The sequence below is a fragment of the Monopterus albus genome, unplaced genomic scaffold (assembly GCF_001952655.1).
Source record: "Monopterus albus unplaced genomic scaffold, M_albus_1.0 scaffold18.1, whole genome shotgun sequence".
Taxonomy (NCBI): domain Eukaryota; kingdom Metazoa; phylum Chordata; class Actinopteri; order Synbranchiformes; family Synbranchidae; genus Monopterus; species Monopterus albus.
Window position 1 is genome coordinate 6,785,521 of NW_018127898.1, and position 25,160 is coordinate 6,810,680.

Consider the following 25,160-nt stretch of genomic DNA (forward strand, 5'->3'; position numbering starts at 1 on the left):
TGTTTCACCTTAGTTTCGGTCTTTTTACGTTCTTCATCACTCACATTAGTTTCACCTGTTTCGTTATTGTTTACACCTCTATTTAGGCAGCGTCCTCCCACCAGGACGCTGCCAGATTGTTCTAGACCCCAGCTCTGACTTTCCAGCATTTTCTTCGGTTTTGGTATTTTGTGTTTCTGACCCGGACTGTTACCTTGGTATATTCCTTTCTGCTTTGCCCTCTTGTCTCGGACTGCCACAGTGTATGATATCGGACTTCCCTCTGGACTACGTATTTTGGATCACCTCTGTTGGATGTGTTTGCTGGCTCTGACCTCGGACTGTTAAAGACATGTGAGTTTTGTGTTTTTGCCGTGTCTTGTATGGTTTTCTTTTGTTCAACGTTAGTTCTCTTAATAAATAGACAGTTTTGTTTTACACATCCTCGTCTGGCCATTTAATTGAGTTCACTAAACACTTTTCGGCCGCATTACGCGCGCTGTTTCTGACACTTTGTTTAAGTTTACATTTGTTAAAAGGGTGAATGCAAATAAATGCTTAGTGACATGATGAAATTAATGGGATACTGTGGAATTTGCAGGCTGAAATATTTATTTGGTTATTTCATCACTTGTTTATCACTTAAATATTAAAAACAGTATACTATGCAGAGGAAATGTGTACTGTGTATTGCAAGCTGATGGTAAATAGATATTGAAAAGAAATACTCTTACAGTATTTAATGACCAGTGAAATATAATTTAACCTTTAATATTAAAAGCAATAGAATTTTCAGCTTAGTACTAAATTTAGGGAATTTAAGGATTTATTTAGGGGTTAGTGATGGTCAAAATGAACAGATCTGATAAAGATATTAAACCCAACATTAGGTAGTGACTTGGGAAAAAAATAAGTTACTGAATTTCAACTAACTCACATTTGACTTATTTGACATTTCTCTGAGCATGAAGACACAAGCTGCTGTGAAGTACCCCCCGGCGCTGTGCGTGGGTGGGTGGATGTGCTGTGAGGTACTGTCCCGGCAGAGAGGCCATGTGAAACAAGTTCAAGTTCATTCTTGAGTGGGTAGGACATGAGGGGGCAGGTCAGTAGGTAGCTACCAGGATAAATCAAGTCAAAATAATACAGTCAGTGAGCATCCCATAGCCGACCGGTTATGCTGCGGAGCATCATATATCTTGCTGGGGTTTGCAACATTGCTGGTTTGACTCCAGCCACTGACAGCTCTGTCGCTGGTCTCTGTCTCTCCCTCTGTTTCTTCTCTGTGACTTAGTAATTAATAAAGGCATATACTGTAAGCCTGAAAATAAATCTTAAAAAAATACAGTCAGTATGGGTGCCCTGGTGGCCCAAGACCTAAGGATTTTTGCAGAAAGTTAGATGAGAAGATGGATATCACACTCATACAGTATATGTACACTAAATTTAAAGCTGGAGTAAGGTTAAAGTTAGCTTAGCTTAGCACAAAAACTGGTAACTGAGGGAAACGGCTAGCTTGGCTCTACCCAAGATTTAAAAATTCCACCTATCAGCACCATTGCTGCATGTCAGCGCAAAAGCAATAACTCAAAAAACTGTCTTTGCTCTGGCTAGCTCTGGACTAATCTAATCAATGTATACTGTATATCAACTGAAGTGTTTTGGCTTCTGATGGCTGATCATATGGCTGGGTGCACACAAATGAGATGCAGAATGATTGAATAATGCCAGTAACAGGGACACAATACATACAGCTGACACTGACCTCTCTGTCCAGGCCAGCTGCCACTGTGACTATGTCTCCAGTCTCGCTGTTGATGGTGAACATGTTGGGGATGGGGCTGTGGGGCGTCTGGGAGAGGATGCGGTAGCGCACCATGCCGTTTGCTGTGGTGGAGTCATCTGAGTCGGTGGCTGTCACCTGCATCACAGATGAGCCTGCGGAGAGAAAGGTAGTTAGCTCAGAGCAGTGTAGAATAATGTGGAAAGTATATGACGGACATCAGCACACATGACATTAGAGGAGGTCAAAAAAACATCGAAAAACAAGCAGGCAACATTCATTAAAATACAAAGATGTGGCTTTCATGTTTCTCTACACACATACATTTTGAAAATTCATGGCACATTAAAGTTTCTTGTAAGCCCATTACTGTTAATTAATTTGTAGAGAAGAAAGAGCACTCAGAGAAAACTCAACAAGCCCATTTATTAACAAGAAACAAGCCAATCAGACGCTGCAAATTGTTGTGACATTCTCTGTTCTTTGAAAAATAACTTTTAGAGGCAGAGATATCACAGAGCAGAGCACAAAACACAAACAAAATCGGTTAAATAAGCTTCTATTTTAAGCGGTGCTGTTTTGTTCTCTGTATACAGACAAGCTAGTGGGGCAAAGTTTCCACCTCTGCAGAGTCCATTTAGTAATGAGCAGCGCTGGGTCTTCTGCCATTTCCACTATCCATTATTTCAGCCTTCAGCGGCACCATGGCTGCCCTTAATGCTCCGATGCTCTCTCCCTATTTGTCTTAGAATCACGGATAAACACTGCCATTTAAGGCAGCCAGCACAGAGGTGGTGAGGCAGAGGGAGGGTGTGTGAGTGTGCGAGTAAAAGGTGAATGTATTTCTGCATTTACTTACAGATATGTGTGCCAATCTGTATGCATGTGCGTGTATGTGTCCTCTCAGCATGTATCAGGGTGAGAGGCTCTGTGTCCCCGCATCTTCTCCGAGCAGAATTATTGATTTGCTCGAGTTTGTCAGCTGGGCTCACAAATGCAACCAGGCAATTAGGAGCACTTTGTGCTGGAAAGAGGAAAGATCACCTCGCCTCTCTCACAGGGTTCTGTGAAAATGTCACTTTCCATGCTGCCGCTGCTGCTGAGGGAAACAGACTGTCAACTCAGAGCAGGGAGAGCAGAGAGAGGAGATGGCTGAAGCATGAACATGCTTGAATGAGAATATATGAAAAAGGTCATTATTATGCCTACATGTTAGATTCTGTATGTCAATTTATTAGAATAAACTAACTATTGTTTTATAACACTTCTGATGGATTTAACATGTTATGCCACTGTTTTCATGATACTGGAAACCAAAAAGTGTCTTGGCAAACTGATGCATGAATAAGCACTTTGGTTACTTCAGTGGACATAGTAGTGAGCAGCGGGTGCCATGCTAAGAAGGCACAGAACCAGCACTGTTCAATTATCACATCAAAAGCAAACAAAACTGGTCGGCAAAAAACGTCTTGTATGTTTGAAATAAATGTAAATGTCTCAGCTGAAGCAGTAGAGCTGCTGTATGTGTGGCAGATTTGGCAGGCCCTGTGGGTCTGAGCAGTTGCAGGTGTCTCCATTCCCATAATTGGGTCTAGATGGCACCATCACTCCTGTGACAGCCTTCACGGACAGGATAATTGTCGCTTTGAATTTCTATTTCAAACTTCATTAAGTTTCAAAGGAGGATTTGTCACTTTATCCAGCAAGAAAAAGAAGGTATCTAAGTAAAGACAGGAAGAAGGAAAAACAATTACTGCTGTTCAGCTGAGGACAGCGTCAATATATAATCAACCTTTGCAGTCCCCTAGAGAAGGAGAGGATGTGATGTATCACGTGTTGGTGCTGCTACATCTCATTTTAAATGAGAGGAATTCAGTGATGTAATGATGGTGTGTCATGGCTATGCCTGAAAGGGTTAATCTCTGAGCTTCTTTAATTCCTCTTTAATTTGAGCACTAATTCCAAATCCTAATTGCTTTTCCACTAAAATTGCTGGAGCTGAAAATTTAACTGGTGGCAGGCATATGCATTGTTGGCCATTTTGCTCATGTGACTGGATATCAGTGGTGAGGTCTATCTGCTGCCTAAACATCAGTCAGACAGAGACATCATCTGCCTCCCATGTGCAGGGAAGAGGGAGAAAAAAGAGCAAGATGGGTATAGATAAATAAATAGATAAGGCAGGAACAGGGAGATAGGCACACACAGATGCAAAGATAGGAGGCAGAGGAGGAAATTGCAAAGTAGAAAATAAAGTGAAGATGAAAATAAAGGTGAGAGGTTTTATAAAGACCACTAAAAGCAAATGTACAAGTGGAAGTCAGGGAAAGGGAGGGCAGGGGCTGGACAGCATAAGAGGATAACTCTCATCAGGGGAGAGAAGATAGAGGTTGCCTTGCAAAAGACAAAAGTGGTCATGGTACAGTAGATAGAGAGTAGAGGGGAGAAATGGCTGAAAGGTAAGAGAAAAGGTTGAAACCCGGTGTTTCTCTCAGTGGAAATGATAAAGGGACCACCATGTTCACACAAGAGCCTCTAATGGAGTCCACTGCTCTCAAACCCCAGGACACAAGGACACAGTCAGACCATTCAGAACTAACCAACAGATGTCAAAAGATTTGGCAACATTCATAGCTCAATGCAAAGGCTAGATCAAATGTGCAGAGAGATTTCTGGAAGCTTGATCTTTATCACTGCATGGCAGCCGTGCCTGTGGACCGACAGGGGCCGAAGCCTGTGAGTAACAGAGTGGGAGGAGAGTTTCAGCTGCAGTAAAAACCCTGATCACTTTGACATTCTACTTATTTTATGCATTAAGATCAGTTTACTTGTCATACTTAAAAGTAGATAACTTGTGGAAAAATTTACATAATGTCTTATGTCAATATGACATTAAAAGGGTTATCTGGGCTGGACTTGGAAACCTTAAACCCTACAGTATATCAGCAATCAGAGGGACTTAGTTCAAACAGTGGTTGTTCAATTACACTGTAGTGAAGTTCTAATGAAGGGCCCTATTGAGTTGATAATACAGTGTAGTGAGACATGATGCCAGGGACCAAAAGGCAAGATATCTCAGCTAAATTTGACTGTTATTCATTAAATATATATCTTGCAACTGTACAAACTTTATGGAAATAGAATACAAAATCATCTGAAAAACTTTATTAGAATGCCAAGAGAAGAAAACTGTGAAACTGCAGAGAAGAAAAGTATTCTTCTGGTCTCTAACTGGCTTCTCATCAGCAAAACTGGCTAAAGCCAGAACTACAATAGCCCAAAGATATGCATGTTTCTGTGGGGGTCTTATCTGGTGACCAGTGGGGGTGGGGTGATTTGGTAAGTTTGGGAATTTAGGCCTGTTTGTTTTATAATTCATGTGTGGAAAGTCTCTATGAGACAGTGTTGATGAGACAGATGCTGCTGAGCTGAGGAGGTGCACTGCAGCCTGACCTGACACCACACACTTTATTTACACATAACCTCTCTCTCTCTCTCAAGAAAAAGTGGTATCAGATTTTACTGTGTTTATGTATAATTCATATGTGGTTTGTTTTATGATTAGAACTGATATAACAAAATTGACTATGATTATTGATTATTTGGAACCCCCTAAACTGGAATTATTATTGCTTCTGGGAGGAGCTCAAGGTTCTTTTGGGGGGCTAAATCCCCTTCCCCCACTCATAATTTGAACAATGATGTACACAGAGAAGAGGCCTGCATATCATAATCGACCGAAGATGACCCCCCCAAAATCTCAACAATGTATCGTCCGGCCTCAAGCATCAAGTTGACTGGTTGATCCAACCAGAAGGCTGGTTCAGTATGGAAAAGAAAAGCTTCATAATATATTATACTCAAAACCAAAAGAAAGAGCAATAGACATGGGTGGATCTACAGGGGGGAAAGAGGGGGCCCTGAAGCCCTCCATATCTGTAGGACTTCCATAGCCACAGTGGCCACTGTGCCCTGACGGCGCTCTCACCTCATGTCAGCATGAGTATAGTCATTCCTGGACCATGGCCTTGCAGCCACAGTAGTGTCATGATGTCTTTCACCACAACTCTTAGGCCAATCAGAATTCACACCATAACCCCGTTTGTTTCAACTGCGCTAGTGCAAAAGATGTCATGGCTTGTTGTCAAACCTCAGTGCACTTCAGTGTACAGTGTACAGATTAGCATGGTGCAAACTTTGACCGTCCCAGAAACAGTAAGAAGAAGGTAAAAAAGTGTGAGGAGCTTGTCAAGAACATTTACACATTCATTATAACTTCAATCAAAAATTATATTATAAAGCAGCTCATAGCATTTCCACTTCCCAGCGCTGGTAGAGCGTGACAATACAGTACACAGATGGTGCAGCAGTCTAACAGATTTTACCTGCTGTTAATAATATTTGTAACATGATCGATCAGGACAAGTGCAGGGCGTTTTTTATTTATTTATTATGACTAATGAACTGCTGTCATGTGTTATTTTGTGCGCCTATGTGTAATTATTGTAGATTTGGTTTCAGATCAGTGATTCTCAATGACCTCTCCAGCTCAGGAGCTTCTCCTATCTATACCATCCAATTGCAATTTTCTATGAATAATAAAACTAATACCCTAAATTGCTAAATTACTTAGTAAGTGGTGATTTGTGGTTCAGACAGGTACTTGTAGATTTTACAGTAAAGCAACACCGATTATATTGTAGGTGTTTATGTAGATTTATTTTGGAATCCTGGATCTTGTAAGTTCTTTTAAGTTTTAACTGGTTTTCACAATGCTGGTATTTTCTGAAATGTGAGGATTCGTTTTTTGTTTTTAAACCCACTTTAATTAAAGTCTGCTAAGTACTTCTTGAATTTAAAATTGCACAGATGTTTTTATTTATGTTCAAAGAAAACAGATTAATATTTTTATCAACAAACCTATTTATAGTACAGTGGGAGAATAAACGGTTTAGTGCATGTTTAAAAGATTTTCCCATGTTCGAGGTTTGGATGCACACTTTGCCATTTTATGAACTTGTATATTAAACATCCAGGCGTAGGTGCGATGTCGCAGTGTTAAATTCTGTTTATATTGGTTTTTCTTTGTTTGAATCCATAACATTTAGGGAGTTGATCATAAGAACTGTAGCCTCACACATTTTTGTTTGATTAACAAGTAAAACAGTAAAACAGGATTATCAGGTACATGTAGTTGAAACTAAGGCAGTCTCATCCAACAGTCCTGCAATAAGTCCCTCGTTCATAAAGAGGATGTTGGAGAAACCATAATGTATAATGTTCAGTTCAGTGATATTCAGTTATTGTTCAGAGAAGTGCTCATTCAACTGTGTACACATTTCAGAGGCTGTAGTTTGAGGTGTGGTTGAATTGTATTGTTACCTCTGCCAAGGAGGTTATGTTTAGTTCTGTGTGTGTGTTCGTGTGTGTTCGTGTGTGTTGCTTAGTAGGAATACAGACAAATGGCTGGATGGATCATCAGCATACTTGGTACAGACACTGGTGGGGACCAATCCTATCAAAGGTCAAAGGTGAAGGTCACAAAAACTAATGAAACCAGAGTAATCAGAGAGTGCATGTACCTCTGCCCATGAAAATGGGCCCCTTGTGAAAAATAAGATCCAGATCAACACAAAATGTTCTAAAATCCTTGATCTTTTAGGTTACGACAGGCAGGTATACTGTCTATCTTACCTGAGCATTTCAGGGCTCTATCTTCATTACAGGACAAGCTATGGCAGAAAATATGTGTTTCAATGTCAGCAGCAATTAGATCCCAAATGAGGATGAGACCTGGATGAAATTTGGTCTGGTGACAGACATTGCCACCCTACATATGTGTGTCAAATAATAAAAAAACAGCTTTAAATAACTGAAGGTAAGAACATGTTTATTTAAAGTTACTGCATTATACAGTCTCTGGTGTACTTAAAGTTTGTGGCTGCAATATTCTGAATATAATATTAATGTGTAGTGGAGTAATAAGGCCCCAAATATGATGTCTCCCCACATTGACATACAGGGTCTGTCACCAAATGATATTCCAGGACCTCATAATTTATAAAAATAAGCACTGGGCCAATTGGTCTACAAACCCCCAAATACTGCCATTCCATTCCACCCTGTCAAAGCCTTCTGTCACCTCTTTGCCACCCCGTGTCACACTTCCTAGATCCACTACTGGCTATGCAAACATCTTTGAAAGGCATCAGTGCAAGTTTGCCTACAAACAACACAGAGAAGGTTTTTTCAGGCTCATGGCCATCATAGTATTTACGGCCATCCACAATCCCAACTGACTGGACAGAAACACAGCTGAAATAGTTAAAATAATGAATGGCCATAACATAAAACCTACGGTATTGTGAAATGAGCCGTTATGCTCCAATTTTTCAATGTTGGGAAACATAAAAAATATTATAAAATCTTTTATATGAAAATTTACAAATGGAAAAAAAAAATACTTCTAGAGCCAGCAGCTTGTTTACTCTGCAACTCGAGAGAAAGTCTATATGTTCTGCCCCCCATTTGCCCATCCATTGCCTTTTGTATCCCACTGTTTTCTCATCGAGAGGTCACGTCATTGCTGTCGGAGAAGCTAAAACATGTTACTGTAAATATTACATGGTAAATGGGCATCTTTACTGGATGGGAACAATTGTGCAGTTTAACATTTCAATCAAGATAAAATATGATTTTGTTTTGTTTGCACTCAACAGAGGTCAGATGGGGTTTTGACGGCATGCCAAAGGCAAAACATACTGCATGGCAAGAAAGAAAGCAAAAGTCTCTCAAATCTCTTTACAGCTCTTAACAAACTCTACAGGTCAGCGACAGTCCATCCCCCTACCCCTTCCCCATCCCTGTCCCCCTTTGGGAGGAAAAAACTGACTGAGATAGAAGACACTCAGCTTTTTATTGGAGGCCACTTAACACAATGGAAGCACCGTCTCATTTCAGAGCATTTGGCAAGCTTGAAAAGGCAGTAGTGTTTCATGTGTTAACCTGAGTTGATGGCTTATGTAGAACTAACGGAAGAACCTACTTACACACATTTAAAAAGTTTCCCCAGGAGTATCTTAGTTTCATCTTGACTTCCATTTATTTCCCATTAACAACAACTCAGTGTGATCAGATAGCTCATTTTGCCATGTACTGTTTTATTACATTTGATTACTTGCACAAATTAAATTCTATTAGTCACGGGTTCATTTTGTGCTGAGTGGGGACCCAGTGGAAGAAAGTGACAAATGAAGTCGTTTCAAACTGATCCTGGCTGATGGTTTGATCGGATCTCTCCCCGTGTAACATCTGGTGACAGCGATAAGGGCGGTTCCCTCTTTGATGGCTGCCACACAGTGCTAGATGTGAAGAGGTGTTGTAGTCCTCAGAGAACCTTTGATATTAGGCCTGTAATATACAGAATGTGATACTACTGGAACTTTACACATATGCCCCCATTGTATAGCATTTAGAATATTTACAAGCCATGAATTAAGCTTTTGTTACAACTACATATTTCCAAATATTAAACATTTGAACCTTTTCTATATACAGTATTTGCACTGTTTATTAGGATGGCAAGGACTTATTTTCCTCTGTGCAGGTTTACTTAAACCCTTTCACACCAGCTTGGTAGAAAACTATGCAATGAAGCTTTCATACAAAATTCTTCATCACTCTCCTTAGACAGTAGTGACAAAAGCGGCTTCAATTTCTGTTGGAATGATGAGCATTAAACTGCATGCCACCAGTAGAACTATTTTACTTGGCTTAAATGTTTTTTAAACTTTAAAGGTAGTGGTGTCTATCCACCCACATGATTTCCTTTCTTGTTGGCAAGTTCTCTGCTGCTGAGGTTTTGTCACCACACCAATACAAGTGAAGTGAATAAACTTAGTTTGGGAGGCTTCACATAATCAAGCTGTGAGATGTTTTTAAGGCTGGTTTTTGTAGTCACAGCATACTCAATTATAACAAAATGTTGTTTCTAAATGAAGAATGTTATTGCTGTTTCTATACATTTATTATTGAGGTCTCTGTGTCCTGATGTGCACTTGTAGTGTTCGGGAAAACCATAACATGACTGTAACTGTACAACTGTGTACTGTATGTCATTATGTAGTAATAGATATGAATATTCTTTGACATTTCACTGTTGGCAGTGGGAGGCAGAGAGCTGAGATATTCCAAAAGCATGGCTGCACAATGCACCTGACAGCTGCAGTGCTGTGACAAACTTCAACACAGCACCTGTAGCCAGGATGAAAAGAGTGTGTGTCACCTGGACTAACACCTGAGGGATTTTCCTGGTCGTCTTTCCATTCCACAGAATGATCTAAGCCACATGTAAATGCTGGATGCACATTGGGGGGATCTGTGAAGCTCAGCATAAATCTGATAGGTCTTTTGAATGTCAGTCAGACTTATGTGTGATTCAAGATTTTCATAAAAGCATATCACAACATCCTATTTAAAGGTGCAGTGTGTAAGATCTAAAGGATTTATTAGCAGAAATGGCCTATAGTATGTATAATTCTGTTATCATCTATGTGTAATCACCAGAAAATAAGACCTGTTGTGTTTCTTTAGCTTAGAATGAGCCTTTTATATCTACATAGGCGCGTGTCCCCTATAATGGAGGCCGTGGTATTTTATACAGTAGCCCAGAATGGACAAACCACACACTGGCTCTCGAGAGCGAATTTTGCCCTTTCATGTTGAAACAGCAGCTTGGATTTGGAGACGCTTGGAAGACAAAAAAGAAATAATGTTATAAATAACAGGAAGCACTATTATGAGTTTAAGAACTATAATTTGAAAAAGGGATGATCATAGTTATACTTTAACACAAAAGGAAGGCAATGCGCATCCCCGTCATCAAAGAAGCAAAGACAGGATGAAACTGGATAAGTGTCATCAAAAGATTTCCTTGTTGAGTGATAAATGTCTCCAGAATGATGCTAATGATTTCTGTTTTCCACTGGACAGGTAATGTAGCCCTATCAAGTAAAGTTTACCTAAATGTAAGTTTTTATGTGATACCTTTAGCTAGAACATGGCCAGTGCTGAGTAACCCACTGCGGTCAAGTGAGCCGCCATTAGCTTTTGCTTGGTCAAGTCAGCTGCATTTTGTCCTACGTTTATGATAATCACTGTGACTTGGCTGTTTAACACAATGTTTGACAGCTTGGCTGAGTGTTGCAATCTGCAACGTCAGTGCTAGATGTCACTAAATCTCACACACTGCACCTTTAATAAACACATTTATAGTATAATATTCTAAGAAGCTAGAAGAAGAGCCACACAGAGTCAAAATATAGTGTCAAAAATAGAAGAGCAGCAAAGGTATTGGTGCTTCTGGTTGTTGCCTTACTGTAGGTTTATGGTTCAGTGAATCGCAATTTCTGCTAAGATGCATACAAAAGAGTTCAGTCAAAGACATTATTGACAGAACTGATGTTACAGCTGGCTGTGTATCCTGTATAAAAAACAACTTCAGCAAAAGTGTGTAGCACTTACTAAATTGAGGTCTAAACTAGGTCTATTAATAGTGGGCAAAAGATTTAACTGGCAGAGGATATATTAAAGGCTTAAATGGGGCAGAAAAGTATAAAATGTCTCACTGATCCTCCACTGAAGATGAATCGCATTCCTTGTTTTCTTTGACTAAACAGGCAATTAGGCCAACACAGCTTTGCAGCCTATTTTCCTAATTAAAAATCATCAATTCAGAGACCAGTGACTTAACTCCACACACACAATATAATTTTTTGACACCAAACTCAAAACCTCACACCGTGTGCTCCACAAATAAATGTTGCTTAGCAGTGATTGCTTAATGAAGAGCTGAGTAATTATACTGTACATAGTGTAATATGTTTCTTGTTAATTGGTACCAAAGATTGCTTTCTGTTCAAAACCACATTTAATTCAAAGACTGTTACCACTGCATGCTTTCATTTTGAACTAAGCTGAAAGTATCAGAGTGAAAAACATAGAAAGTAGCTTTGGAATGTCTGGTTGCCCTCGCTAATTAGGAGCTCTGTATATAGACCCATGCTCCACTGAGGAGTAACCATACTCACAAGCACACACTCACATACACACACACCTACACACAGTCAATCCATACTCACTCACACACACAGAACATGCTTTCCTGTACTGTTTAAAAATCCCTCTGAGATTCAACTTTGCAGCACAACAATATCCAAGCACTGTGAAGACAGACATGGGTCCTCGGGATCTGACTGTTAGAACAAGAGCTCTTCCAGTTGAGATAAGAGAGCTACTTGTGCATTCTGCTCTCGTCTCTGGCTCTGCACTGACCACGACTCTGTTCCCTGACTCGGAGAGAAGGTCTACACCTCTCCATGCTCCACAGAATCTGATAATGATGCACCCAGTCAAGATACAGTATATAACACAAATATCTCATGAGCTTGCCTTTGTCTGAAGTGGAAACTTAGTTATGGCAAATTCGCACTGCAAAATGTTGGTTCATTGTCAAGTCCAAGTTTATTCAAAGCTACTGTAAGACTGAAAAAATAGAGATTTTATGTAGGAAAAAATGCATTTGATTGGTTAAACTGACAACAAATGCTTTCACATTCAGGTAGCGTGATCCACACAGAACAAAACCATTAAGGACATAAACAGGATCCTTAAGCATTTTAAATCTAGAGGCTGTGCATAACTAATTTTAAATCTTAGTATTTTAAATTAATTCAATAAAACCTATTAGCTATTCATGAATCATCATAAATCATTTTCCACAGAGCACAGTAAAGAAGTGACACAAGTGCCAGTATAAGTCACAATCTTCTGTGCATTCATTTAAACTATTACACTACTTAGCTTTGTCTCCTAGATATTATGTTTATACTAGGGCTGTCAAAGTTAACGTGATAATAAGTTAACGCAAGTTCCTTTTAATACCACTATTTTTTGACACGGGATTAATGAACGCACTTTCTGTCCTGCCCTGCCAGATGGTTCTCTCGACATGACAGTAAATGCAAAGTTATTTGCATTTACTGTCAATGTGAATTGAGCTACCACTGGACTACATCAAGTCTCAAATACTACTTGCTGGCCAAACACACAGCAGATGCAGAGAGCCCTCCTCCCCCTCAGGAAAGGCAAACCAATGGAGATGCCTGGACAACTGTACAAGCAACTTTCAACAGCGATAGCTAAATGGGTGGCTACAGCATGCGGGCTGATTAACATTGTGGAGGACCAGGGTCTGTCTTCATGAGCCACCACTGTAATTAAGATGCACAACTCGTATGAAGATGAGGAAGCTTAAGTGGAGGAGGCATTGGGACAGATAAACACAGTTCTGCTTATTAGAGACTACTGGACTTCTCTCACTAATCACAATTACCTCAGGGTCCCTGTAAGGTACATTTAGAACCACTGGTAGAAGAACTACTCAGATTCTTTAACTGAGTAAAAGTAGCAATATAATAGTGTAAAAATACTCTGTTAAAAGTAAAAGTCCTGTTACTTAATGTAAAAGTGCAAAGGTATTAACATCAAAACATACTTAAAGAGCCCATGGCATGCTTCCCCTTGTTTTTTTGACTTGTCTAAAATGTTACAATGGTGAGTTATCATCTTAGCTAAAAGCTAAAACATATAGCTAAAACAATTTGGTGTATGTATGCTGTAGTACTTCTGTGCAGAAGCAACTTGGTTTATACAAGTTTCATGAACTCTTGCTGATGAGAATTTTTTTCTAATAAAATAAAATAAAATATTATGTGATAGTTTAAGGATTTCCTTGAATGGTCATGATCTCCAGGCAGTTGCACATTCATTCATGTGAGCTTGCCTGACATCCACTGGTGCTGTGGTAAAAGTGGAATTTTTCAACTGCAGTCTGTTTTGTAGATATATTGACTGCTTGATGTTATCAGTGATATTGTCGGTGCTACACTACCTGCTGGAATTAATTTTCCTACTTTGGGGCTGTATATGGTCGTGTGGGGGAAGATGCTGTGACCACCGGTTGGATTAATTGACCTTGGAGCTATTTGAAAGGGAGTGATGTTTCCACTACTCAGTGGGACTTAACTGTACGTAAAAAAAAAGAAACCACACGTTGCATGTCTGTTAATGGTCTATGTACTTAAGAAAAGAAATCTGTAACACTCTAAATAAAGCAGGTAGTTGAGAAACCCCCATATTTTATCTGGCACATTGCAGACATAGTAACTTCTCCAGCCTTACAAAATGTTCTCTTTAACATTACAGAAGCAATTAAAAGACATGCAACGTGTGGGTTTTTTTTAAACTTACCGTTACATCCCACTGAGCAGTGGAAACTTTGAGGTTGGTAAATCCAAACAGTGATTGCTGCGTCTTCCCCCACAAATCCCTAAAGTTAAAAGTGACCACATTGCCAAAGTAGTGAATTTAATTCCAACAGGTAGCGTCGCACCAACAATAACATCATGGATTGTTTGAATCCTCTCTCCAACCAGCAACACATCACATGCGGCAGTCAAAACAAACAGGTACTGTGCTACGAGGGAGTCCAGTATTGATCAGCTGATCATTTACCACCCCAGGCTTCTTCACTGGCCAGCTGACTGGAGGTTTCCAGCAGCACGCAAGCTCACTATTGCGTAAGACATTACATAGTTGGAAAAAAGTCTCGCCAGTGAGAGTTCGTGAGACTTATGCAAACTGAGTTGCATCTGCATAGAAGTACAACAACATAGGTACACCTCGCTTTTTGAGCTTTCAGTCTTGTTTAAGATGATAATTCATTGTTGTAACATTGTAGATAAGTCAGAAAACACAGAAAAGCATGAACGGGCTCTTTAAGTACAGTACTTGACTAAATGTACTTAGTTACTTTCCACCACTGTTTAGAATAGATCTTTAAAAAATTTGCAATTTTCAATTAAATATTTTAATTGATTGCAAATGTAGCTGCTTATATACACTACATAAATCTGAGAGGTCACAGAATGACTAAAAAGGTAGTGGATTTTCTGCCACAGGATTTCTGTAAACTATTTTTTTATATATATTTCATTATTTCAAACCTCTAAAAACATTCAAAGGAAAACAACTTCAGCACCATATTTAGTCTGTATCTGTGTGACAAAGTGATACTGTTAGAAGATATTGAATGAGCTTTTAGCAGTTCTTGTCTGCAGTGTTCCCATGAATTCTTTATATGTTTTCTAAGTTGATGCATGGATGTTTATACAGAATGACCAGTGAAGATAATGATATCCCTGAAAAGCACAAGTCACAGTAAATCTGAAAATATATGTTTCATCTGATAGGACTCTGAGAAGATGTAGCTTAATATACCTTAACTGCCTCCAGCAGCTGTGGGTCTCAGCCACAGCTGCTGCTTCAACTGTTGGCTATGTGGGCCTCGTCAGCTAAACTACAATGACTAACTTTGTGTTGTTTTTATTACACATTCACCTGTCCCTCTCACCTCAAGCAGTACCTCTGCTCTACAGTATGAAAATCATTTTAAACTTAACACTTATTTCTCTTCAAAGTTTCATCCCTGCTTGGTGAGGTGAAGCAGACCTTACAGTCCACGATGAAGAGAAATAACTCTTACCTGGTTTGGATCCTTCAGCCACAGAGCCATTATACACCTGGTTCTGAAACTCAGGTCTGTTGTCATTCATGTCAATCACATAGATGTACAGATCGATCGGATTCTCCACTTGGTTCCCATTCATGTCCACAGCATGGGCTCGCAGCTGTCAGTATGCACACAAAGACAGAAGGGATCATTAACAGTCAGTGCTGAATATTAGCCTAAATAAATATTCTAAATGTAGCTCACATGACAAAAGGATTGACTGATATGAAACTCTGCAGCCCTGTTTGAACTGGAACAAAGTCAGCACATGGCACAACTGTGACGTTAACTGGCAACTTCATTCAACTGGCAAATATTCTGCTTCTTGTCTGCCAACGAGCCATGAGTATCCTCTTGGCATCCTGGCATGGACCATAGCAACACAGAAAGCGGCAAAGTAGTGAAATGTTCCAGACAACACCTATTTTGTAGTTAGCACAGGAGGAGGCCTGAAAAATATCAGAGAGGTGTTGCTTATCAAGCTGTGGCTTCTTTGTGTTTGGGGAAAATGTTTTGTCTCGATTTGTTTTGACAAAGCCGCCCATTTGGGTGGCTGCCACAGATTGATGAGCTGTTCCTTGACAATTCACAGTGTGAGAGTAGGGAGAGCAGAAAGGAAGGACAAAAAGAAAAACAGAGTAGGGAAAAGATGAACAAGAGGGGAAGGAGAGGAGAACAGCGACTGAGCCTTGTGCAAGTAAATGAGAGATGAAAACACAAAGGGGCAGTGTGGGACAGGGAGGACTGACAAATGCAATCATCATCTACAGTGGGACGTCTTTATCTCCACTGCTGCTGTTACACACCCTCTACTCCCAACCAATTCACACTAATGATATCTAACATAACGCAAAGCTTTGCAATAGCAGACCGGCACTGTTCACCATGACTTACTCTCACTCAATTGCTTGGACATTCAGGTCCTCCACAGAAATGTTATTCATTCACAGCTTAGCTCGGTAAAAGGGGAAGGGCTCTCATTCTAGCTAAAACTGTGACACTGGCAGCAAAAAATTTTGTCTGCCACAACACAGCCGATCTGCCTGCCAGCCTATTTGCAGGAAGTTGTGATGTATTGTGGGGTGTGACGTGAAAGACTGAATCACCCTCCTTCACTGCAACACAACTAATCATGCTGGCTTAGGTCTGCCTGTCAAGGACGAAGCAAAACATACAAAAACACACAGACGCTCGAGAATTCACACATACATCCAAAACATCGATTCACATGTTTACGCATATTAACATGGACACTGACACAAGCGCACGAATACACGCTTTGGGGGAAACACACAGCCAATCAAAAGAGCCCTTTTTAGCCGCTTAATGATCCTCAAGATGCTAGTTTTCAATTGGCTGAAGCACAGCAAACAAACATGGAGAGGAGAACCAACAAACAAACAAGCCCAATCTGTTTTCTCAGCTGTGAACACTGCACGCTGGGGGATGTGTGACTGTGATATGTGTGACCACTTCAGTGCATGAGCCTGTGTGTGTGTGCATTTTGTTTTAGTGATATACTGTGTGCATATGTTTGAGTGTATGTTTTTCCTTTCTATCATTGTGTATGTACTCTACATTTCTGCATATTTTCTCATATTTCTATACGGTATCTGTATATGTCTCTATACTGTGTGTGTGTGCGTACACTAGATTTTGTATGTGTGCGTCTGCTGTTGTGTGCTCATTGGAGGATTAGAAAATGTGATCTGACGGCCTGGAGGAGTGTGTGTGCTGTACTGACTGCAAATGTATGTGTGTGAACTGACATCAGCATTGTGCAGGGTGAGCATTAGCGTCACCGAACCACCACAGAGGAGAAATATAGTTGTATTGAGCCTATTGATCTGTTTATATATCCATACTGTACTTCAGAGGACCCTTGACAATTTGGTGCTGAACTCTGCATGTGGCGCTTTTCTCTTTCTCTGTTGAAATATTGTAGCTGTTGCAACTGACGCTATTTACCTATCTACTGTACAGTATGTATAACTATAGACATTTGCCAAACAAACTGCTGTTCAAAAAGCTTCTTTCATCAAGGATTTGCAGGGTAATTAAATGTAAAAGTTGACTGGACACGCTGCTGCAACAGTAGTGATTTTCTAGCCATGCTGAGGGTGGCACTTTTGGTATATCAGTCAATCATGGATTTCCACAAAATTTGATAAAGATATTCAAGGCAGAAAGATTCTAATCGCTTTAATGGTACTCTGATTTTAAATCTAGAACATTCAGCAGGTCAAAATTTTCACTTATTAGTATCTCAAGTAATCATTATCATCAGTTTCCTGTATTTCCACATTTTACATTTGTTCACTTGTGGCTAATTGAACACAAAAGCACACATACAAACACTCACTGTACACTGTACATACAGTGATGCAAACAAATATAAAACAAATAACATTCTCATTAGTTCAATTCTCCTCATGCCCTGCTGTCTCCTAGTAGCTCTGTCTGACAAAACTGAGGCTCAGGCTATTAGCCACCCTTCTCACCTCGAAGATCACTTCCCCCTGGTGCTAGTCTGTCAAAAACACCAGCTTTGTTTCTCTTTTCACTTGAACCCAAAACTAACAAGCAAAGTTTGGCCTTTGAGAGCACTGCAGCACTGGTAACCTCCTGTCACCAAGGTGAAAGAAAACAAGCAATAGACTAAATTTCCCCTGGGTTAAATGCTGATCTCCTACACTAAATCATACATCACATCACAAGCTGCACGGCTCTGTGGGAGCCTAAACAGGAGTAGCATTCATCTTGAAGTGCCCTCAACCTAACATGCTGTTTTCACTATAGGCAGTGTCAAAAACAACTGTTTACTGAGTGGCTGTCCTTTCCCAGGGACCAATAACCTGGCCGTTTTTTTGATCCCAATTTGCTGGTTGAGAGTAATAACAGGTATGCTGAGACAACAAACACAGGCAACGGTGTCCAGAAACTGACGGTAGCCACTAAGGTAACAAGGCTCATCTAAAGCTAAACAAAACACACACAAAGAGAAGTATGTGACAAGACAAACCACTCAAGAAGACAATCATCTAGTGCTTTGTGTTTGTTTTAAGCATAGCATGTACTGTGTGTGTGTATTGGTGTTAATTCTGTGTGCACACTGCTGATTGTGTGTGCTGACAGAGGCGCTAAAGACATCCGCACTGCTTTACTCTATCCCTCCTCGGAGACAGGAGCATGCTTCTGAATTAGCTCTATCAGCAGCACAGCCATCTATCATGCTGACAGGCACACGGGTGTTGGGAGTCTGACACCAGCGCTCACCTCGAGTGGAGGTGTTAGTCTTTGCTGATACAAACTGAAACCTGTAATGTGTGTACACGAACCAATGGCCAGGTGTTAACCCAAGACTCATGTGGTGTGCATATTTAATTCACGCATCCACAAAGCTGTTTAACCTGAGATTCCAGGGGGGCCAGTCATGAACTCAATCCTCCAGCTTCTTGTGTGTGTGGTGGGGAATGTGATGGGCCATATGCAGGCTAACTGTACAGCTGTCAGCCTGCAGCTTTGAACAGCACAGCTGCAGAGTGCACGAGGTGAGTGTGCAACGATGTGTGGGTGTGGCGAAGTACAATGGGGCAACAGTACACAAAGGAAAAGTGGCAAAAAGAAAGACAGCCCTGACACTGCCTGGCATAAACACATCATATATCTACCAGCACTCAGTACATGCACACACATACGCTGCTGCAGACACAAACATATACACACACACACACATTCTAAGCTGCACCTGCTCATTAGCTCAGAAGATAAGAACAATAGACAACAGATAAGACGGAAGTGGCTGTGTGTTTTGTCAAGGCATTCTTCATTTCATCGTTGGGTTTGGCATCAATTAGAGCCTGGAGGGGCTGGTGTGAAGGTACAGCAGCTGACAGAGCTGCAAGTCCTATCAGTATACTCTGACTTGTGGTTTTGTTTTGGCAGGTAACATCACTGTTTGCATGAAAGGCAGATGGAGAAGGGCACATTTCCCCGGGGATAATGAAGTTAATGAGACAGACGTAAATGGAGGTAGAGGGGAAACAGAAACAGACAAGAAACTAATTTCTTTGTTACGTGGAAGGAGGCTCTCTCTTCTCTGTCCAGGGGCTGGGTGACGAACATGTTGCCACTGATGGGATCTATGTTGTAGATGCCACTCGGGGGCTGATCAGCGCCTGCTCCTGTGATGCTGTAGCGGATGCCAACCTCCTTGTCCTGATCAGAGCGGATCTGAGGACACAGAAAAACAAGCTGAACAGAGAAGAAGATCTGATTTTTAGTCCTGGCTTCTCAGGCTCTCCTGCACTTACGACAAAAAGCACAACATGTTCAGAAGGCAGTAAGTGCCATAAATTGTTGAAAAAAACCACACTGTGAAATAGAAGCAAAAGTCTGATAGGACTGAGAGTACATTGATAGGTTGATGATAACATTTCCACTGCATGCTTTTCTTTTCTAACACTGTGAACCCACAACCTGAAGGTGCAAAAAGAAAATTGAACAATGTAGAGTGAAGGAAACAGGCCCGCTGTCAGAGGATTTTGCCTGACCTGTGAAGCTTTTGGTTTTCTTGACCTGCATGGCAGCTTCTCTGCAGCCCTTGAACAAGTGTAAAAGGACCTTACTGCCAGCCACAGTATGAAAGTATTTCTGACGGCTACCTGCCAGGATGATATAAAACTGATTGTGCAACCAATCTGTTATTTTCTGCTCCGTATGACTGGAGCTTAACATCTCAATGTGCCCGCTCCACCTTTAATACCTTGGCTGTTATTTCACGCAATTTAAAAAGTGACATTTAAAGAATGATATATTTGACTTTGAGATTTCAGTTTGAATGCCACAGCAATAAAAATATCAATACTGTTGCTCAGCACCTTGCTGACTTTGAGAAAACAAAAGGAGATGTTATTGTAACATTTTTTTTCCAGCGGCAATGATTTTTCAATGGGTACTAAGGATACTACTGTGTCAATATACAATGCCACCACATTAACATAACATAATGAAAATGGTGGGTCTGTGGGTCTAAGTGTTACCATTACTAAGTGGACAAAGGCTCTCACTGCTGAAAATTATAATTTACCTGGATAAATTGTTATTAAGATAGTATTTATATATTTATTTAAACAAATAGTTTGACATATGGTGTATTTACTGAAAAAGGAAGTTAGATGAGAAGAGGCTCTCATGACTGCACGGTAAGCACAATGCAACTGCCAGCAGCTGGTTAGCTTAGCTTAGCATAAATGCTGGAAACAGAACCAGGTGGTTTCCCCTGTTTCAAATGTTAGTGTTAAATTAGAAAGAATTAGTATAAAGACTTGTTCATCTGAGGACAGTGATCAGAGAAATTATAATCCACCCCTTGAGTTAAATGATCACTTAAATGTAGTCAAACTCATTTGAATGGTGCTATTTTTATCATCTACAAAAATGCTAGAGACTCACAGTCCAATAAAAACAAGACATCAAGACAAATTATTATTATTTATAGTACACTAATAGTCAGTAATCCCATGGGATCTTGCTCACTATATATTTGGGAAATAATACTTGATGACATGATCTAAGGCTGAGATCCAGACTGGGTCAGTGTTTTTCCTGCATCCAATCATAATGCACACTTTCATCATTATGAACACGAGGTGCTCCAGGAAAAACACAGTAATACGGCTGCTTGGTCGATGAGTGCTGAGCCGTTCAGCTGAGGAGTCATTCAGGAGTGATGCTCCCTGCTCAGATTGTTTAATGTGAATATTTTTAGGGGAGCTGAGTGTTAAAACTGCACCTTATTTAATAAGAAAACAGTTCAAATGTGAAGTCTGACAAATAAACATGATTTTGAGAAGCCAAATTAGTTTTTTCCTTATTTCCAACTACAGAAATCCTCTCATGACCACAGTGAAATATCTAGTAACCCCTTGTAGTTATATAAGCTATAGCTGTAACTTGATTGGCTGTGTTTTGTTAACTGTATTGATTTACTGGAATCATTTTTACATTACAGCAGTTAATGACTCACTAAACTCAGTATTTTAGAGCTTTTGTTAAGTGGCTTAAACAGTCAATTGTGTCTTGTCAATAGGGCCGCAACTAACAATTATTTGCAGTATCAATAAATCTACTGATTGTCTGCATTGTTTACTACCTGTTTATACTGCCTATTTTGCATTGTTAGCACAGTTTGTTGCTTGTTAATACTGTTTATTTTGTTATATTACACAGCCTTATGTTGTTTTACTGTTTACTTGCCCCTTGCATGTGGATATATGTACATGCACATTGAGAGCCGATGTACCAGAGTCAAATTCTCCGTGTGTCTGACACACCTGGCCAATAAACCTGATTCTGAGATTATTTTCACAATTAATTGTTCTGTATATGAAGTTTCCCCCCAAAATGATAATTTCCCAAAGCCAAATGAGGACACCCTGTATTCAGATTGATTTATCAGACCAAGACCCAAAGATATTCAGTTTACTACTATACTGTATGACAAAGAAATCAGAGCCACACATTTGAAAAGCTGTCTGAGCAAAATAATAGAAATTTGATTATCATAATAGCTGCAGATTAATTAACAACAGTTTCAGCTAGTTGTCACTAACTAAATGTGCATCCTGGACCATCTTTAGGTAGCAAATATCCTCATACATCTGTTAATCTGTTATCTTGCCCTGAGGTTCTGGGCACAACACTGCAATGACTCTTTTTTTTTTTTTTTTTTTTTGTGGGACTGAACCATCACTATGGTTACAAGTCAGGGGGAATAATCACAAGTCAAATGGAGAAAAAGGAAAAAGAACAGGCTTGACTCTTTTTTCCCCTCTATCTTTTTCTTCCCCTCCTGTGCAATTTTCCTGGTCTGTGGGGCTGCAGATCATGCATGAAAATGAAATTACTTCATCCGTTCAGCGGTGACGGCAGCTTCTGCATAAAACATCTCTCTGTTTGAACATGATACCCTCTCTCTTAATTTCCAACGTGGTCCTCCCACATCCACTGGGTAGCACTCTGCTGCTGCTTTCATACTGCAATTTTCATTTCCGGAGTGTACTTCACACAGGATTCCTATGTTGACCCTGCATGTTCAAGTATAATGTATTGTATAGCTCATATTCATCCATGCACTCAGGCTGTTCTACCTGGCGCACATGTAAGCACCGTAGCATGAGAATGATACTGTAAGACTAATTGCATGTATTATCCACAGTGCCCGCCATCTGCCAGTCAAGCAGGGTGACATCATCATCATCATCAGTGTCATGTGTTTGGATAACGGGTAGAGTGGACCAGAGGGACGAGGCATGTAAGCAGTGACAATGTGCCTCACATATCCTTACTCTGCAAAACAACAAGAAAAGCTTTGAGGCAGACCGCGAAGAGGCCCCTCTACTCAAACCGCAGGAATGTAAAAAAACAAAACAAACAAACAAACAAACAAAAAACAAACACATAGATCACTCTACAAGCGGCAGCTTGTAGTCATGTATATGTGTGTAGTGAATGTTGGACAGGTAGGAAACTCTGCGTGCACACCAAAACATGGATCAAAAGGACCGGCTCAGTTCAATAATTCACGAGGCCGTCATGTGGGAAACATATATAAAATTTCCACCTGCCATCGCTCTCTGCTTCTGCATCTGGACGTGTGCACAGTTAGGGGCATGAGTGTGTGCGTGTTTGCATGTGATCGGTCTCCTCACTGGAACTTCAAAGGAGACGTGTATAGTATAGTTGACAGTGCTGGCACACTGGTTTATCAGCCCCAAGAGGAGACAAAGAAGCTCTTACAGGTCATGCAACCTCTGCTTCAGTGCCTGCTTATAATTCCACATCAAAGCCACCAGATGTTACATTCACCAGTGTCTCTTAATGAAGAGGCTTTATATCAATAAATTGAATAAATGAAGAAGCACAGCTTCTCAGGTCCTGGGAATCCCATGAGTAACAAATGCTCAATTGAGCCATTTGAACTGAATGCTAATGATGAAAGCTACAGCATATCTACGTCCTCTCTCTCCTTCTCCATCTTTGTGCTACAGCATATCTACCTCCTCTCTCTCCTTCTCTATCTTTGTGTCTATCACTCCCTTGCACTCTCTCTTACACCAGTAGAGAGGCAGATACAGTAGAATGGCTACTAATCACACTAAAAATAGCAGAAGTGGATGCAAAGGACTTAACTGGCTGTCTGTCTGCATCAGCTCAGACCAGACATCAGTTAAGTGACCTATTTGTAGCTCTCTGAGAATGATTTCCTTGATTACTGACAACTGCGGCGATTCTGTGGGACAAGTTATCAGCATGAGAAGAAGGATGGAGAGGCAGAGAGACATAGTCAGCGAAAGCAACGGGGAGTTTGGGGAAATTAGATGAAGAATTAGTGTTCTGTTAAAACTCCTTGGGGTGACGCGAGGCACACAAACAGACAGAGGGACCGGAATGGAAAGGAATACATTTCCATTTATTGAGCATAATGGCTGGCTGCCTAATTAGCACACTGTGAAGTTTCAGTCTGTTCAAATCTCCCTTAATTGATCCAACCCTGTATGATCACCCTATCTGCATAAATAGTCTGATCTGTACATAAACAGGGACTAATTTGTTGTTTTTTTAAATGCTACTCTGCGTTTCACCCATCCACTCGATCTCAGACTTATTTCTAGTAGTGCTAAAAAACAAACAAAGCTCCATTTTGCAGTGCAAAGGACAGGCACATGTGGAGTTGTGCTTCTCTTTCCCCTGGTAGTACAGTATGTCGCTTCCAGGAAACAATGGTCATTCAGCCAGGACGTCATTAAAGGGCAGTGTGCTGCAGGCACATGGGATCATTAAGGGTTATTGTGTTCAGTGGGCTAATGTCACACAGTAATGGGAATCTGTGGTTTACACTCTTTGATAGCCTCATCCATGCTTAATTGTTGAGGCCTGTTTTGTAGTCCTTTGATTTCACACAGCTCCCTGACCCACCCCCAGCTCTTTATGGGCTCAGTTACCTCACTTTGTCTTCAGTGTACTGTAGGCCAAAATGTGGAAATATAACATACAGAATACTTTAAAGTCTGAGTGTACAAGAAGTTTCATATCTGCCAATAGGCAACAGCCAGTTCAACTAGGTCCATTGAACCTGGTATGTAAAGACTGGACCTCTGAATGTGAACTGGTGCTTTGTCTCCAGCTGCTGTAGCACTTCCTGGTCAGTATAATTAGTTTGAAAAGGTCTGTCCATTCTTCACTTAGAGAAAATTTAAGGATTTTTCCAGCCTGGGTCTTACAGTACTTTTTTAAACTGTATCTATTCTGTCTAAGGTCATGTTATCTCTACCCTTACCATGTCTGTAAAACAACGTGCACTGAAGCATGCTGCATCCTAAAGCTTTCCAAATCAACTTCAACTTTACATAAATCACTGGAATTAACTTAGTGAAAGTAAAACAAGACCCCTGAATTAGCTCACATTGCTAACGTGGGCTAGCAGTGTGAGCCTCCTAAAGTGGCTTTCCGTTGGATAAGTAACTAACACACACACCTTTCTAATGGGCTACTTGATTTGCTTCTAGTTCACTATGTTAAATACGCACTGATTTGTTAGTGACACATCATCACATGAAAACAAACCAACAGATGAACAGGCTGCTTGTTCGGGTTATCTAGAGCGTTTCCTCTGAATGAGATTTCTATAGAGTTAGCTCATTTTTGTGTTTCATTTTATTTGGACCTAGAGACTAGTATTTGAAACTAACTAACTGGCTATATTGT

General features: G+C 40.4%; 1 protein-coding gene across 3 annotated transcripts in view; it reads right to left on the minus strand.

Moving 5' to 3' along the window:
* Positions 1-25,160, minus strand: part of LOC109956073 (cadherin-4-like) — a 211,079-nt gene that overhangs the window by 33,211 nt on the left and 152,708 nt on the right. For all 3 annotated transcript variants that reach the window (XM_020592916.1, XM_020592914.1, XM_020592917.1), the window contains 3 exons: positions 19,470-19,625; positions 15,366-15,510; positions 1,745-1,917 (listed from right to left, as the gene is read on the minus strand). In XM_020592916.1, coding sequence (XP_020448572.1) covers positions 1,745-1,917; positions 15,366-15,510; positions 19,470-19,625 — 474 coding nt within the window. The remainder of the gene's footprint in view (positions 1-1,744; positions 1,918-15,365; positions 15,511-19,469; positions 19,626-25,160) is intronic.